Source organism: Anas platyrhynchos, chromosome 1 (assembly GCF_047663525.1).
Source record: "Anas platyrhynchos isolate ZD024472 breed Pekin duck chromosome 1, IASCAAS_PekinDuck_T2T, whole genome shotgun sequence".
Taxonomy (NCBI): Eukaryota; Metazoa; Chordata; class Aves; order Anseriformes; family Anatidae; genus Anas; species Anas platyrhynchos.
The window spans coordinates 41094670-41113784 of record NC_092587.1 but is presented as its reverse complement, the minus strand read 5'-3'; the positions used below and the strand labels follow the sequence as shown (position 1 = coordinate 41113784).

General features: G+C 35.2%; 1 protein-coding gene across 18 annotated transcripts in view; it reads right to left on the bottom strand.

Annotated features, from left to right (window-relative positions):
* The window catches only part of NAV3 (neuron navigator 3), a 275094-nt gene that overhangs the window by 36777 nt on the left and 219202 nt on the right, over nt 1-19115 (bottom strand). For all 18 annotated transcript variants that reach the window (XM_038172953.2, XM_038172943.2, XM_072035141.1 and 15 more), the window contains 5 exons: nt 18116-18276; nt 16021-16209; nt 13434-13486; nt 7931-7954; nt 5635-5712 (listed from right to left, as the gene is read on the bottom strand). In XM_038172953.2, the coding sequence (XP_038028881.2) occupies nt 5635-5712; nt 7931-7954; nt 13434-13486; nt 16021-16209; nt 18116-18276 (505 nt within the window). The remainder of the gene's footprint in view (nt 1-5634; nt 5713-7930; nt 7955-13433; nt 13487-16020; nt 16210-18115; nt 18277-19115) is intronic.

The following is a 19115-nucleotide window of genomic DNA, read 5'->3' as shown; positions in this document are numbered from 1 at the left end:
CTGCTGGTTGGACATTTTCAGCACTGAAAACAGCCCTTTCTTAATTAGTATTGAGATTTGCCCTTCAGCAACATCAAAACAGGCACCAGGGAAAAAGCCAGAATCTCAAAAAAAAAAAAAAAAAAGTAAATTAAGCATCCAAACAACAGCTGGGACCTTCATGGATTTAATCATATGCAGGGAAAACACTTTGGGGTTAATCAAATGAAATAAACTGCTGAAATCAAGCATAGTACTTGAGTCCAGCCAACAACGCCTGAATAATTAATGTATCCAAGTAAGAAAAGTCTCAGCAGAGGTTTCCAAATGCTTAAGAAATGCTATAAATTCCATTTGTCAGATTTTGATATAAAATAATATAAAATAATACATCGAGGGAAGGCTCGACCAAAAAGTTCATATTTCATTCTGATGGTCTTTTAATGACACTTGTACTACAAAATGTCTTTTATGGCAAAGCAAGGAAAAACACAAATAGTGTGATACTGAGATGAAATAGATGCTCATTATTATTTTTATTTTTATTTATTTTTATTTTTATTTTTATTTTTATTTTTATTTTTATTTTTATTTTTATTTTTATTTTTATTTTTACTTTTATTTTTATTTTTACTTTTATTTTTAATTGCATACAATACTTTCGTTTAGTTTTAAAAAGGGAAATGGTAATAACAAATTCAAGCAGATGAACTCTGAGGTAACGAAACTTCTTGCTGCTATTATTATTATTATTATTATTATTATTAATAATAATAATAATAATAATAATAATAATAATAATAATAATAATAATAATAATAATAATAATAATAGTTTCTTTCTCCAGACCGCAGTGAGAAAAAAAATGTTGCCTATTTTCAGACAGTGAAAGTACACAAATCTGGGGGAGTTTGGGACTAAGGCTGAGATGATTGCATTAATATCAAAGGCATCAGAAATGATTGAGTAACTTTTTGTTCAGCAAAGACACTGCAGAAGATACCTTGCTCTCTGCCAGAGATGGATGTAGCTATATAAAAGACAGAAAGCAAGTAATTTTTTTTTCCAGAAGAATTACTGTTCGTTCAGGTTTTAGCCTACTGAAACACAAACATCTCAAAATGAAGATCGTAACAGTATTATCCATTGAGAGAGCTGAGAGAGTAAGACATGTTTTCGATTTCTTCTCTGAGAATTTTTATTTTTTTTTAATTAGAACTATTTCTCTTTCAAAAGCCAGGAGTTCATGAAATATGCCTGTTAGATTAGGAGATAAATGATATGCTAGTAAACCGGATCTATTTTATAGACAAAATTGCTAAGACAGAACGAGCTCATGAAAATTAAAAGCCCACCTGGGTTTTTCATGTTTGTCATATTATATCAGATATTTGTTAATTACTTTCATAATTTTTATGAAAAGTATATAATCACTTGCTTTGAAATATCAATTTTGTAATTAGACAGAATTTCATAGGGCATATCACAATTAAAAGGTTATATATACACTCTGTTTTCAAGCTGGATTTTATTCATGATGTTTTATTGACACTTCATTGGATTTACTTACACGAAGTGCTCAAAGGACTGACAGAATTAGTACTATCAAATTTATATAGTCTCCTTTGATCCTTTGGACTTACATGAAAGTGTTCTTTATAATGCTTTACATCTTCTGTACCAGAAATAACAGGGAAAGAACTCAGAACTAGGCTTATTGGTTAAAGCTTTTACATTTTTGCTTTTGTAAAGGATGTATCTCATGACTACATCCCCAAAATATTTACATATGATAACTAGCAATACTTACTTTTCTTTAAAGAATGTTTTCATTGTGAAGGTTCTTAAATCCCTTGTTCATGCATGGACAAATTGAAGCCTTGAAGGTTCATGTTCCTGAGTTTAATTTTGAGGGAATTCCACATGCTGTGGTTTTGGAAGAAGGAGAGATTTCTCCACTACTGTTTAAAAACCCCACGTGCTAACAGGATCAGATTTAGAGTTGCTTATAGGTTCAGAATTTAAGGACTGTCTCCATGGATATGGATTAGAAGGTGGATGACACATTCAAAAGAACAGCACTAAGTTAACTTGTACACAACATATGGCATGCATGCATGTATATATATACACACAAGCACATTCAGGTTTACAAATGTGGTACTTCTGGATAGGTAAAAATAGATGCACATGCATACAGTTTTTCTAAGTGTCCTGTTGAAAGTTTTACCTTTTAATTTATATTGGTAGAAAAGCTATGGGCTGTAATCCTCTTACATGTTGGGAAGTCCAGAGTCCATTGGACCACATTCCCACCCAATACAACAGATGGAGCCCATCTTATTTCCTACATGTACAGCAGAATTAGTTTGGAAAAATAACCACAACAAAATCCAAAATGTATCCATGTTTCTAGCTTGACTAAGTTTCTCTGAAATGGTATTGTTATTAGAAACCACAGTCGTTACTCCACACAAAGGAATACTAGCCAGAGACATAGGCAATACTTCTAAGTATTACCAGGGAGACTGGACATAAGTGGGCAAAATCAACTGAACAATGGCCTTAGTGGCTCAGCTGCACAGGGGAACATCCTCTTACCCTGTTGCACTTGTTGCTGTATTAAAAGCTACAGCATTGCTGAAGAAGGACATACCCTAAACATCTGACTTCTAAACATCATCTTTCAGCTTCAAAACAACAGCAACAAAGAATCTGCTGGTGCTTTCTGTTCAGAACTAAAGGAAGGAGAGAAGTGCAATCTGTTTTCTGCCCACACAGTGGAATGAGGTATGGTACCAAGAGCCCTGAGTTACCACCAGCACAGGGGCTCCCAGACCAGCCCTAGTAGAGGCACCTGAGCACAGGACCTCCACAGCCCTCTTCCCCATGCTCCCCACCGCATGGCAGAGCTGCTGCAGCCATGTGTTCTCGGTAGAAAGAGAAAAAAAAGAAAAGTACCCTGTGGAGAGCAAGAGGTTTTCTAGTGACTACACAAGACGTTGGCTAGGCTCTTCTGATTGTTCAGCATTGGCTTTAGTTTGTTCTCAGGATGGGCAAGTGAAGAATTGCCTAGCCTGGCAAAGATTATCAATGTGATCGATGTTTTAGTTCTAAAATATACAAGAGAAAGAACCCCACACCCAGGATATACATGCTGGCTATAAATTACCAAATGAATAACCCAGCTGCAAATCTTTTTTTTTTTTTTTTTTTTTTTTAATTTACGAATACTGCAGGATTCCAGCATTGTTTGCTTCACTGATTTATTCTCAGAACTCAGAAAAGACTGGAAATCCATAATGCTCCAGACATACAAATGTCCTTTGCAGCAACCTGACCACAGCAGAAAGAGCTAAGATAGCTCTTCTTCACTTTCATGTTGGCAGTCCAAAGGGATCAAGCAGCTTTCACACAACTAGAAATTATTTTCCCCCAGCATGAACACAGTGCTGCACAGACTGAAATAATTGCTTGAAAATAATGTCAGTATTTATAGAGCTAAATACTCAGTACATCTACATTATGAAGAAAGATGCTCTACAGGTTGCCCAAGACATCAGGGGCCTGCTTTCTTGAAATGTGTAATGATCCTCTCTTGCAACTGCATCTCTGCTTTCCTTGGGAATGATAACTATAGTTACATCCTGAATCACATTTAAAAATCGCTGTACAACAGTTGATCAGTAACTGGCTGGTAACTTCATCTGAAGCCATAGCAACCAAGCACAACTGTAGATCACATTACCTATCTGGCATTATTTTCTGATAAGTTCAATAACTCATATTACTAATGTATGACAATTGCAAGGAACACCAGGGAACTCTTGGTGAAATAGCCCAGTTTTCATGAGTTCTATATCAGCACAGTTATTGTAGCATGTGAATTCTATATACATTTGTATATTGTTTTTCTTTTCACATCAATCTATATTTTTCAGGGTTTGTCTTTGTGAAATGTAATTATAATGAATTCTATCAACATTTTCAATTCATGCCCTTTTGTTTGTTCTTTTGTTGGTTGTGTCTCCTTGCTTTCTTTTTTTTTTCTTTTTTTTTTTCTTTTTTTTTAAAAAAAAAACTTGATTCTGAGGAAAGACTGGAACTGAATGGGAGAGAACTACAGAATTATTGTCACATCCAAAGTGACAAAGTGACAAAATTATTCCTTGCTCTTACAGGTAGGATCAATGCATTTGTGTGGTCATGCACCCATTCTTATACTTCTCGCTTTGTTTTTGACGAAGTTTATGTTTATACCAATCATTGACAACTTTGAAAAGTAAAGATAAAATATTAAACTGAGAATTTAAGGAAGTCTAGTAATTTACTGTTCAAAGGTCAACCAACATTCAGGTCTGTGGACACACTAGATGTGACACAAACTGCAGTTTATCTTGGTGCAATTGTCCAAGTGGAGTTTATGAAAGCTACATGTCCCAGATTCTTATAGCACCATAAACCAAAAAATACTAATGGCACTTCTTTAATATTTTAACAAGGTCTAATCCATAAGTTGTAACATGCTTTACAAAGCAGGTAAGAATTATTGCTCTATTTTATTTTAGATTGTTAACTAGGCTTCTAAATCATCAATGAGGTTCTTCCAGTCTGTTTTGTTAAGATAGAGCTTGAAAAAGTCCTAGATACTACTATTAAAATGTGTAGTTTCCTGCAATGAGATGACTATATTTGCTGTCCAATACCTTCTTCTCTAGTCCTCCGTTCCTACTCTACAGGCATAGACAAATCTGCTGCTATCCAGAGTGTGTCTTATTAAGTTATATATAATTTTCTACATTCATCAATATCAGAATGAAACCTTGAATGTTCATATCTGAGAACAGAAATTTCGTCTTAGTGGAAATCAAGTCAATTAATCTTGAAGACACTGAATAAAAGAAAATTCACACTGAGATTTTTTTCCAGTAGTCTCTTTTTCAATAAAATTTAATAAAGCATTTGTTAGAATTTCCTGATTTTTTATTTTTTTTTATTTTTTTTGTACAACACTGCATCACCTTTACTGAAACTGATACAGCTATATTTTTGGTGCTTGTAACATTTCATATGTCAGGGAGAAGTTGCTTTTCAACTTAAAAAATGCAGTACCATACTGGCTGTAGCAGTTTAATACCCACAAAACTGACAGAATTTTTACTGTGACTCAAAATCTGTAATAAGCTTTAGAGTCTTGATAGTTTGGATGACATATAATGGAACAGAGTACTTCACCATTACTGTTCGGTCACAGTGTTTAATTTCTCTCTGATCCACAGTGAGTGCATCTCTATACCTTTCAAAAGGATTTTAAATGACCCAGATAAAAAGGGTTGGTGCTTCTGTCACTAAGCATGAGTCTGCCACTTTTTTTACTTGTAAGGAATACAGTGAAAATTGCCACACACCAATTATCACACTTAAAATTCCTCCTTAGAGGACAGGTAATAACAAAAGAAAAAAAAAATTACAACCATTGATCTTTGCAGAACATTATTTTCTATTTCCATTGTGTATATATTAAATCAAATAATTAATTTCAAAAACACCAAAATAAATAAAGAGAAGTCTGCCAGCTTACATCTTGATATAAGAATTAAATAAGAGTAATTAACCTATCTGAAAATATTTTTCATCAAAAGCAAAAATACTTACATTTGCTGAAAGTTGAGATGTAAGTGTAGCAACTTTTTCTTGTGATGCAACCAGCTCTCTCCGTAGTTTCTGAATTTGCTAGATAAAAAAATGCTGTTGTTAGTATTTCAGGAATTTCTTTTTGTTGCGTTTTTTGTACTGCTAATATGTGATCACTAAACATGTGAAACAATACCTTAGTTCCACATGTTTTAATCACAAAACTTAAAAAAATACTAATTAATAAAAGTAATGACCTAATTCTGCTCCAGCTGTTTTGTTTACATATGCAAATGTCACTCTTTTTTTTTTTTTTTTACCAAATCATGTGGGTTCCAAACATATTCTTAGTGCAACCAAAAACAGCAGCACTGGCTGAGGCCTGAAATTGTGAAATATGAAGGAATTTGCAAGAAGTTCACCTTGTCTGACTGTAGACATATTATTCAATAACATACGTTAAATGTCTGCATTAGATGCAGATGAAGTGCAAAAGCTACTCCTCCACTGCCTGGCATGAAGATGGTTTCAATGGCAATCTCAGGCAGATTTTTACTTCACAGATCATGGGGTACAGTAATATTTTTCTAACACAATAGTTCCCAAATTACATTTGATTCAAACATGTAGCTTCTTTAAAACTTATGTCTGTTTTGTTTGTTTGTTTTGTTTTTGTTTTGTTTTTCCATAAACTCTCTGGCCAACTTAAAAAAATACATATATATAGATTTAGATGTGCATGATGACAGAAAAATAAACTAAATTCAAAGATCCTGTATCCTTTTATGAACAATAGAATACTTAAGAAAAACATTCATTTGCATTTCAGACAGGGTAGATATGAAGCATGAAACTAGCACATCATTTTAAGTGAATTTAACCCTAATTGAGATTTTACTGGGACTCCGGGCATTGCACTAAACTTAAGTACAGTATAGCGTTTCACTTTGAACCCCTTTCATACTCAGACATAAAAGGAATTACTGCAGACTAGTGAAGTAAAATGTCTAAAGCCAGCCTAAGAAAGGGAGCACATGGCATTCTCATACTAATATCTCTACTAATAAGGACTATTTAAGTATTTTGACTTTATGATTCCTGTGAAAATCAACAGGGAATACTTCATACACTTTAAAAGTGAAATAATTCCTGTACATCTGTGATACAAAAATGCCTATGTCATTTGCACTGTCTCAAAGTAAATGAGACATATTTTAGCTGTTCTCTATCCTGGTCTGCCCCCCCCCCCCCCCCCCCTTTTTTTTTTCTTCCAAGGTTTCTTTTGGTTTTCAATAGCAATTATTTGAGCTGCCTGCTTAGGCTACACTTTCATCACATTCCTCCAAGTATACAAAGTCAGTTCTCAGAAGTGCTATTCAGCATCTCCTGCAAGAGCATTCACAGAGCACATCTAGATACCAGAAAACTCCTCACGTAGGAGAATATGAAAAATAAATGTTCCATGTGTTGTTTCTTTATGAAGGCAAATGAATTAAGGAATTGTTTTTTACATTACTGAGCTATGACACACCTTTTTAGCTCATTTGTTTTAACTTTCAGAGAAAGCAGTTTAAAAAAGTTCAGGAAAAATAGAATATGATAAGAATATGTTTATTTGTTCAACCTTCTTAAGGTAACTTTTGGTTGACTTTTTATATGATCAGAATAGTTAAAATAAGAGCAGAATAAATGCAGGAGTCTGAAAGCATACAGCTCGGTAAAGTGGAAGTGCACCACTTGGTGCTGCATTTTATTGTTTCTAATCCTTGGTGCCCTTTTAATACAACCAGTACTTCATTTTGGGAAAGGCTGTAATTGTATCCAGCTGCTGACCCACTCCTGTCACCCATTCTTATACACTGTGAGCTGTTTTCCACGTCAGATTTGATTTATATCTGAAATCAATCTGTGTTTCTCTGAAATACATTGAAGTGGTCAGTTTCAGAAATTTAATATAAAGCAAAATGTAAGTGATAGAAGTTCAAAGTGAACCTTCTAAGTATTTTTCTCCTGAAAGGCAGCACATTACCTTGAACTGCTTAGTCTCTTAGATCCAGTACAGAGTTGATTTAAGTCTTAGATCAGACATATTACAACTCCTCCACTCAGCAGCCCAATCCTCATTGATTCTTTTCACCTTTCCAGATCCTCAGCCAAGAAGTATCAGCATAACACTAAGAAAATAGCTTCTAGTGCAGCTGCTACATGAGGTGTCCTTTTACCAGCATCTCAGAATTTTAGCCATATCAGATACACAGTAAACTTCTAAGTAACATCATAAAAATACACAACTATAAAAATGAAGAAAAGTTCTTACCTCTGAATGTGCCTTTTCTTCTGCCTGCAAGAAAACAAAGAAGAAATGACTTAGAAATAATGTGCAACATAATTGAGGTAATAGAAAATAAATGCGAGCAGCTCTGAAGTGAAATGAATAGCTTCACAGATCTGTTACATTTAAGGAAGGTATGCAGTAAAAACAATAAATGGAATTCCTTTCAACTTACTTGGAGAGGCTCCAGCTGAAAACCCAAAGAGTTTGCCAGCATACTGACAGGACAAAACAGTGGATAAAGGAGGAACAGTAACAGAACTACAACAGAACTACTTAGAACTACATTTCTAAGATAGGAAAGAATATTTGCTATGCTGTCACTCATGTACGTTAGTCTGTACAAGTGAACTTTTATACAGTAATGATTATTACAGCTCCTACAACTATATTTGCTTAACTGTACACCGAACAACAATCCTAACCGACTAATCCCTGCTAAGAGAAGTTGGCAGCATACCAGGAAAACATATACGAAGGAAGGTGGGAGGAGAGGGCTACTTGAACTTTCAAGTAATGTATTCCAGAGTACTGACCAAAATATTAAGACCTCTCAGGGCTCGTTAAAGTTTTAACTTAAATTTGCTAATATTATTTTATAATTGTAGATATTTTCCTCTTTGTTATGTAATGTGTCGTATAATGATGCTAAGCTTCTTATTTATTCATTAGTCTTTTTCAACAAGTGAAAAAACAAAATCATTACAAAGCATACCTTTGAAAGTCTGCTCAGATAAAAGTAATTTAATTTGTTAGCAGGGGAGTAGTCTAATTTAGGAGGCGTTTTCCAGACAGAAAAAATCTTGCTTTAGTGAAATTCTAGTGGAAAGGAAAGATGTGGCATGAGAGGAAACCATTTGGTAACATAAAATAATTATCAGTGAGTGTACTGAAAATAAATGCACTCCATGACCTGAGGTGGGCCAAGTTCAAAGAAACAGTCTGACATTGTCTGGAAGATTAGTAATCAATGAAAGAAAAACATATGTAAAAGAATTAGATGTAAATAATGCTAGAAAGACTTAAAAAAAAAAAAAAGGAAAAAAAAAAGAAAAAGATGAGTTCCTCAGAAAATCCACATGTTAGTCAGTATCTATGTTATTACAAATGAAAATAACTATTTTGGGGTTTGTTTTTGAGCCAGTGTTAAGCACAGTATCTGTGTTGTTAGAATTTTAATAACTGATTACAGAAATATTTAATTTCTTAACCTGATGCAGGGGGAGAAGACTTTTAGAAAATGCCTCTTTCAATAAATGTTTATCTGTTAATAGTTCCTGAAAAGACTGAGATATTTCTGTGCAACACTTAGCTGAAGCTACTGTAACACCTACAATCACTAAATGGGAACAATTTAGAATAGTGATTATTTGGCAGCACTGATGTGACACACTTACTGACATTAGCTTTCTAATTTATGTTCACAGAAATGGGATCTGCCTACAGAAAATTTTGAAAATCTATTCTCATTACTGTTACTTTAAACATGTAGTGTATGAAAAGTCATCAAAGGATCAAGAAAGACTATGCATCCTTATGAATTCTACTGTGCCAAGAAAAGCAAAAAGTAAAATAAAATAAAATAAAATAAAATAAAATAAAATAAAATAAAATAAAATAAAATAAAAAGACTTGGCCTTCTGTTACTGAAACTGCCACATGGAGACCTCGTCCTTCATCCTCAGACCACTGTGGCTCCATTGGTGAAGGAAATGTTGCATGTTTTAGCAGATGGCTTCCTCAGCATACAGAGAAGTGTTGTCACTCTCCCCAGAGGTCAAAGAGAGAGCTGCTACAAGACATCATTTGTGGACAGTGAAGGAAGTAAATGAAAAAGAAATAAGAGGTTGCTGGGTGTATTTTCAACTTAAAAAATAAAATCAGAAAACCAAATACAAGTGAGAAGTTTTCAGTTAAGAGTTCATGCTGACACCATTGTAATCCAGCACTTAGTCATTGGCTCACAACTTTAGAAATTTGCTCTAAAAGGAAATCATGTTCTTTTCCTCCCTTTACTTCTCTATCATATCTAAGCATCCAATCCTTGCAATATATTTTTCTCTTTTTGAAGTCTTACAGTATTAGCATACAAATGACATGTCCTTACACATCTCCTTTGAGCTTGGCTTAGCACAGCTAATGAATTCTGGGGATTCTAAGTGTAGCTAATGCTGAAAAGCTAGTATGAGAAATAGAGCAATTAACTGAAGATATGCAAATATCAGTGTCTCACCTACTGAGCAGGAGGAGATTAAAATTGGAGACAACCTATCATAATTTACACTACCACACAGCTTTTTCAACTTCTTGGAGAGCTAGATGGCTGCCAAAATAGGATCAGTATTTCAGTCCTGGAGTCTACTATGTCCAGTTACATAGCATACTTTTATGTGAAATTAAATGTATGTCTCTGTACGTGTATATCTCCACTAGCTAGATTCCTAGTCTATTCAAGTACGTTTAGAAAACCCAAATGCAAACCCCCCAAAAAAGCCAGTACATTCAGAAAATACTAGTGAATGCAGAAGATCTGTCTCATCAGACTTACTCATTGCAATAGCAGCAAATCATGAAGTGTCTTTTCTGAATCTCATATCCTAATTCTCAAAGAATCAATCTTCTGAGTGTAATTTCAAGCTCTTCAGCCATCCTCTGATAATAATATGTAAAGATCTTTATTTTGTACTTTGTCTGAAACCCTCCAGTGATTAGACTGCAGAAAAACACTAGCATTAAGGCTTAAGGTAATGCTTGAGGAATCTAATAAGTGGCTTTGACTGAGACATTTATGGAAAGGCAGCTACTTTGGAGTTCCTGCTGAGTGATGTTGGCCTGTGTAAGCAAAATAAAACACCCAGTTTTTGTATTCTTTCTTGAATCCAATAATAGCTGAATGTGGACACGTGTATGGCTAGGTGTACCATAACGCTGTGAAGCTATCCCTTCATGGAGGCAATGGGACACTGCACAGCATCACTGAAAAATTAAGTATTTCTCTTATACTTTCAGATGATTTGATACTGATTGCCTACTTCTCATCTTTCTGCTCCACTTCTGCCTCATCTCCTGATTAATTGCTGAAAAGTTTAAACATTTTTCACAGGATCAGAAGGATCAAGCAGGAGAAATTATGATCAAAAATCATCCCTAGAGAATCAACCGTAGCCATTTTATCATATTAATTCTTTCCTTGTCCTTTAAAGATTTTTCTATAATTTTTATTATCCTGTCTGCATAATCCATAATTTTAGGAGGGAGGCTTAGCTACACTGTGAATTTACAGCCAGAAGTTTCAGAAGCTATTCTGCTGGCTTACAGCATGAAGTTAGATAAACAGTATTAAGTTTTTTAATTTTACAGGAAAAGTACCATTCTCTACTATCATGAGGATCATCTAGTTCTACCCCCTACCACGGGCAGGGACACCTTCTACTAGACCTGGTCGCTCAAGGCCCCATCCAGCCTGGTCTTGAACAGCTCCCGGGATGGAGCATCCACAACTCTGGGCAACATGTTGCAGTGCCTCGCCACCCTCTGAGTTAAGAATTTCTTATGTCTAATCTAAACCTACCCTCTTTTAGTTTACAGTCTTTCCTCCTTGTCCTATCACACATTGTGGAAGAAACCACAAGCAAGCATACTCCTCCCAGCAAAGAACTTGGGATGCTGACACCTTGCCATCCCCACTCTTCCCAGACTGGAGCCATTGACCCAGAGGAGCAGTGGAAGCATGAGCAGGACACCAGAGCAAAGGGATAGATCCTAGACATTGCATGCATAACAATTTAAACTGTATTGTTCTTATTGAGGCATTTCCCATATATAGCTATATTCCTATTTTTTTTCATCCTTCCTTTTTTTTTGTTAAAAAAATAAATCTGCATAATTTCTTCCCCTTCCCCTTCCCATTCCCCTTCTCCTTTTCCCCATACTTAATTTATACTAACAAAAAAAAAAAAACTCAGCTTTCCCTGCCCTTCCCCTGTAACAGGATTTTGAGTGTGAAAGGGTTTGCACAAGCATGGGCACACTTAAGCAAAGGATGACAAGGATTGCTGGACTCTGGCTAGAGCTGGAGTTAGATTTTGGTATAAGGTCAGGGTCATATCTCAGGTTTGCAGGGCTCTTCAACAAAGCATAAAGTCTTCTTAAATTTAACAACAAAGCTTGAATTATAATTTTGGATTCTCCCATGGAAACTGTGCATAGTGTCTCATAGATAGGGATATAGTAATACATATTTTTCCCCTACCAAAACATAAGCAAGAAGCTTTGCTTTGTATGCTAGTTGTACCTCATGTACAGCCACTCTGCATGTACATTCTACCCCTAAAATAATTCAGGCTTCATCTGGACTGGAGTTGTTTGCAACTTGCTGCTAAGGCCTAGGCAAAACTAATGCATGTGTACTGATGTTTTAGACATGCTCTTGTATAGACATTTTTATGATTAAACATAAATAGGAGGGGGACCATTGTGGTAGATGTTAGACTACCCTCTTTCCAGGCTAGCACAAGTTTAGCATTGAGATAGAGCTATCAGTTGTATAAGTGGTACAGTGGCATCAGCTTGCATGGATTGCGTATTCTCAGGCAAGAACTGATTTTGGCCTGGACATGGCAACTGACACTATTCAACACCTAAAAATATGGAGAGGAGAAAACTATTTATGAACACATGGTATAAGAGGGTTGTTCTCTCATGACAAAAGGGTAACTACAGCATGTAATTGTGGTTAGCAAATAGATTGTAAAGCAGCCGTAATGTATTAGCAAGAGAATGGCAAAATGTGTTTAACTCATCCCATCTGGATGTTAGCAGAACAACAGAAGCAAAAAGTTTCACAGAAGATATATATATATATATATATATATATACATCTTATATATATATATATATAAAGATAATTAAATAAAAAAAGGAAAAAATAGCTTCTGCTTGAGACAGGAGAATACAGTTGACAATTACTTAGTCTAATTACCTAATTAACTAAGGCTAATCATTTTTAAGACATTCTCCTTTTAGAAATAATGCTGTCATTTTCAACAAAGATCAATAGACATTTAAACTGAACATTTTATCTCCCTTATCCTGAAGCAATCTTGTATTTTTAAAGAAATGCACCTCAAGCAGCAGCAAGACAAAAACACGTTGTAAATTGTGCAATTAGAAAAATAGCTGAAAATGAGCAAAAGCACTCAGCATTATTAACTACAATAACATAAGGTCCCCCTTGAAGTGAAAGTCCTAGATTATTACCTTCTTTCTAGCTTTCAAAATATACACTAGGCAATTTTGAGCAGTTTTAAATCAATCACTTAAAAAGATGGAAATAACATTTTAAAATAGAATAACAATAATACCAAATGTTCTTGCTTTATTGAAGTGCAATTTTAATCCTTCTAAACCTTAAACTATTAAAAGTTTTATGAAAAAACGAACAAGCACAGCGCCAGACAGAACTTCTTTCTAAAATGTCAATACTCACCGTAGAGTAGAGAGAGGATGTGCTGGAGACAAGTGATAATGAGGACCCGTGTACTTCAAAAAAAAAAGGAAAATAACATGAAATATTGATGGAAGCATAAAACTTCTTCCATGTAGCTCAATAACTAAACATCTTTTTAAAATGAGAAACAATTTTCCACAAAGAGCAGTTATTATAAGTTATCGGTATGGAAAAGCTATTGACATTTTTTCTTGCACTTGAAAAGATTGTTTATACAGAAAAATCACTTTCATGCACGCTAGGTAGGAGAGTGAGCCAGTGAGATTCAGCATTATTACCAGCAAACCAAACATCTCTTTTGTTGTTTTGACAACAAATCATCTGATAAATACAGTCTTTATAGAAAACAAAAATTGAGTTGTTTATATACCTGTCCAAAGCTCAGCAAACTGCTTTTAGAAAAAGAATATGCTTAGCAAAATCATTCACATTCCCCAGGATGAGCTCCCAGGATTTGCTCAGCAGGTTTCCCTCTTCAGCACAACACAGACCAGTGCATGCTGGCATTCGTAGTTTGTGAAGGGATACTGCAAGATGTGGTGACATACATCCATTAATCACCTGTAGAGTCTGCCTCAAGACCAGAGTGAAGATTGAAGGACTTCACCTTAAAAAGTTGTTCCTGGCCTCTCTGAAAATGTGGAGTGAAGACTAAACTAAGACCAAATTGCCCCTTCTGCTTCTTATGACACTCTAAGGACAGACACACTAATGGAAAACTTTAAATATGATTTATTTCATTACTTCTTTTAATTTTTGTTTCAAAAGAAACTTGTTTAATATTTATACTCTGCCATTGTTTGACAAATATACTATTTTGTTTAGATAGCTCTCTGTCTGTCAAGGTGTCTGTATCCCAAACTGGCAATACAAGAATACTTGGATTAGTCAAAAAGACTTTAAATCTAATTTGGTAACTGGGTAATTATTTACAAAGTTGTGGTCATCCCGGAAATCCTGTTGCTTGCAGTCAAGACCAGGTTTTCATCCTCTACTTTTAAACTTTCAGCTAAGTTCCCATTCTGCTTTTGTACTCAGTGGTTCTACCCATTACCAGATTTGTTTCACTAAAATTTTCCTTAGAACTAATATCTTAAATAAAATACTTTTGGCCTTCCAACAACATAATTTCATAATCTCTAGTGACTGATGAAGTCCTGAAAACTGTTTATTATTGCTGCACTGACTTCCATTTACCGTGGTTGATTGCGGTTATCCACTCTAGCTGGATATGAGATATGACCAATGAAAAAGCTTTTTTCAAAGTCACTGATGACCCATTACTGAAATTCTACATTTAATACCTCTTTTTTCTATGCCTTTTTATTTCCCTTGTTTTCTCTATTACTCTTTCACTGTTTCTTTTGACAATTCACGTATTCCTCAGCAAAGGGTCTGTAGTCACCTCTGTCCTTGAATTAGGTGATATGCTTTTGTGCAGTCAGCCATCAGAGGATGTGCTGACAACTCACAGCTTGATCTGTCCTGCACCCTACTGCTAGTATTACATACCCAGATGTCTGCCTGACATATCATCTGAAATGAAGAAGAAAAAATTGAAAAGTAAAAGTAAAAGTGTTATTTGTCCGTTATTTCACCTACAACTCATTTTTTTCCTCTTTATCCCATAGCTATGAGCTTTGGAGGTAGCGTAAGATTTATTTTTTATATATATATTTAATTTGCTTGTTTTAAAGACCATTTATATTGTCATCGCTTAACAGTAAGCAAGACTGGAGAGAATGAATCTCCATGAAATTTTACATTTTATTTTTTTTAAATTAAAGGATGTGAGAAATTAGTACTTAACAGAATCCTGCAGATGATCAGATTTAACAGAAATGCTAGAAGAAAATGTTACCATGCATTTAGTTAAGACTTGTTAAATGCTCTGGGGTTAAAAAAGAAAATAAACCAACAAACAACAAAATAATTACAATAACAAAACACAAAACAAATCCAAAAAATAATATTCAAATTCCAGGTGTTGTATAGTATTAGAGAAACCAGAAAGACTAATAATCTGCATAAAGGCAGCAGCTTGGTTAGATTAAATGGCGGAGTTTAGATGCAGAAATTCATTGTGTTTGCTGTAGAAGGCTGCAGGGAAGTAAGGAAATTAAATGACCACAAAAGAAAAGGGATAGTAAGTGACACGGGCTTAAAAAAAAAAAAAAAAAGGCATAAAAAAAAAGCAGAAGTAGGACTAAAAAAAGCATGGAATCACAGTAGTCAAAGTATGCTGAGACACTTGAAATTTTGGTGCAAATGGAACAAAATAATTTTCCAAGAATGGCTTCCTTTCCCCTCAAATTTCTGGGACACATGAAGTAGTATAGTATGATGTACTCTGTATTGCATATTACTGTGAGAAATAACTATCTACCGTGCTGTAGGGTAAGGAAGTACACTGTGGGGTATGCTACTTCTTCTAGCTCAAGAGAATTCAAAGAAGTTTCACAAAATTATCTAAACTTTCACGTTGCAGTAGAAGTATTTGAACATTTTACTACACTTTGGAGATTTTGGGGCCTATTCACTGATCCAAATAATAATTCAGTCTTACCTTCCTCCATGCTGTCCCTGAATGAACCTGAATGACTAATGGCTCGTGGTCTCTCTTCTAGGGATGTAGCACTGCCACACAGTTGGGAGTCATCATACAGATCAAAAGAAGTGTCTTGTGCAGGGATGCTGTTTGAACGCATCATACTTGGTCCAGGAAGGTTAAACTGAGACAGGTTGGTTGGGCTCACTGGAATACAAGGCTTTATTAATGAAGTACATTTCCATTAAATGAACTTTGGTTCAGCACAAAGTTGCAATGTAGGAAGAGCATGGTTAGGCTGACTTTACATGGCTAAGAAAATGAAAGGCTTTTATTCCCATATCCAAAGCTGCCACGGAATGGTGAAAGAGATGATCTCCAAGGAGCTGGAGTTATATGAGACTAATCCTGTAAAACATGTGGTAACAGTAATCCTGGTGTCTGAATAAACACTTGTTCATTTTGACAGCCAAAGACAAAAAAATCAATGGGAGAGATTCAAAAGTTAAAAGTTAATAAAGGAATAAGAAGTTGTTAGTATTTTTTATAAGCAGCTATTTTAATAAATGAGTATTTGCATTTCAATTTTTCTTGTATGAATATTTTACCAAGTACTGTAAAGACCAAAGCTTTATTGGCATAAGGAGGACATATCTGTCTTTTGATTTTCTGCAGCACCAATAGCCATATTAAGTTAAAATTCTTCACAGGCCAGCTGAATCTCATCAAAATAAATAGGAATAGTCTGGTCACTCATGGTTCAAATCCAGAACAGTACTGATGAATCTACTTTAAGCTTTCACAAAGTCTGTTTGTCATAGGAAGGAAAGCCAGGTTATAGTTCACCTGGAGTACAGCGTCAAGAAGAAGCAGCTAATCATCTATCCAAATTCAACCTAAGTATTTGGAGTTTTATTTTAGATCATTCAAGACGTGCCTGAAATTGTGCTGTAAGAGACAATTATTCCATGGAGCTACAATAATGGTGAGAAGGAAAGGACGATGACAAAATAAATAATAATTTTAAAAAAGTATATCCTATTTCTCTCTGATGTGAGTGCAAGAACTATGAACAGAAAGAAAAAGAAGGTAGTAATAAGCAGAAAATGATAGAGTGAGAGAATCACTGCTCAAAGACAGCTGTGTCTCCTGCAAGTACATGGAAAAAATCCAAAGCAGTGGCTTGCTTAGACAGCATCCAATTTCATTTTTAAAAGTGGCTTTGTTCAACTTCTTTTTCCCATATGTAATAAAGACCGGCGTTTGTATGGATGATCAAATTGCTTTCAAGTGATTGTAACCTACAAATGCTATAAGCTGTGACAGAAGTGTGAATGCTTCAAAGGTTGCAGCAACTTCCACAGCAAGGACCTAAAACACAATAGCTCTTTGTGAACTTAGGTTTGTGTCCAGTGCTGTGCAAATAAATGGTTTTCTATTAAGCATTACAGAAAAAATAAAATTATTAATAAAACTAGATTTGAGTTGTATTAACCTGAAGTTAGATCCAGAATAACCAAATCTAAATCTTAATCTGCAATCAAATAAACCTAAAGTGTGACTCACATCCTAGAATATTACATTCTCTTAAAGGACAGGACTTAAACTGGACCTAATGCTATAGCTAGGTCCAGCCACTGAAATGAATTAGAAAAGCCTGCCTCAAAACAAACCTGTACATAAGAAGAAAAACAATGCTTACCATCTGGGTTGAACTAAAATAACTGGAAAGAATCCTACTGTCTTTGTGAATCCTCAGATTGACTAATAGAGGAGTAGCTTTGAGCTAAAGGCTAATTTCCAACTCTGCCTCAGATTTTTGTCTCCTTGAGCAAATCACAGAAAATCTTTTTTTTCTTTCTTTCTTTTTTTTTTTCTTCTTTCTTTTTTTTTTTCTTTCTTTTTTTTTTTTAATTCTGTATACAAAATAGGAGGTACCCTCACCTACTCCATGAAAACTTCTGTGAGTTTCTCTCCATCACTGGAGTACCAAAATATGGCAGTAGAGATGTTTAAATGAATGATCTAGTTTAACAAACTAGGATATATGAACAGTTGAATTTTATGGTACTATTCTGAAGTGGGAGAAATGGTGAAGGGAAATAGCATTTACCCAGGTTGGAAAAGTGATATTTTCCAGTTGCAGATGAAGACATAGCTGAAGGAGAAACAAGCGGGGACTGACTGCCAGTGTCTTGCAGGCCTCCAGTTGAATGGGAGCGTAGCCACTCCTTTCCTTCCTCCTGACTCGTCTGCCGGGATGATGGAGTGTATCTGAAAAACCACAGCTGACATGCTCAAAACAACGACGAGGTTTGGAAAGAAATGGGTGTGACATAAATATACTTCACTGGTTAGAGAAAACATAACCCTTGGAATGTATTGAGTCTAATTAGTGAAGTGATTATCACCAGGGATTTTACCAAAATAATGTTTACTGTCTTGTTAGAACAGAAAAATATACAAGACTTGAAACCCCTTCAGTTTCAACCCCCTCCCCAAAACAGTATTCCCTTTCTTTGAAGAGATATGATGATAAACCATAGAAAACAGACAACTGAGCTGGCAGGAGAGAACTGCAAAGCTAGCGGAAGTATATAGGGTGATGCAAAAGCTTAGGAGCTGCATGGCTAGGATGGGCAATGCACAGACTAGAAGCCAAGAAAAGTGAGTAGCTGCTTATGAAATGATACCTGCCACATCAGGTGGGCAGTTGGTTAAATGAAGGGAGTGAAACAGATCAACAGCTCTGAAAAAGCAGTTTGCATTGGTAATGACAAGCACTTGTGTTCATATGCATGGCCTGCTTGACACTGTGTCCTGCCCCAAATTTGGGGGAGGGAAAGGGACAGGAAAAATTTGCAGAAACAAGCTATTGGGAAGGAAGAAATCTGGAAATCAAAGCACTGATTGATTGCTTCCTATGAAAATCTAATAAAACGTGCAACTGCCACATGGGCTAAGAAGGAGAACTGATAACTCATTGCCCCAGACTTTTTTGGCAGGGCTGGAAGAAGGGCAATTCTGGCAGTGGTTAAACAGTAAAATGGGCAGGTAGTGTGGGTATTAACCAAGAGACTGTTTTCAGAAATGTCTGCAATAGCCCATGTCAA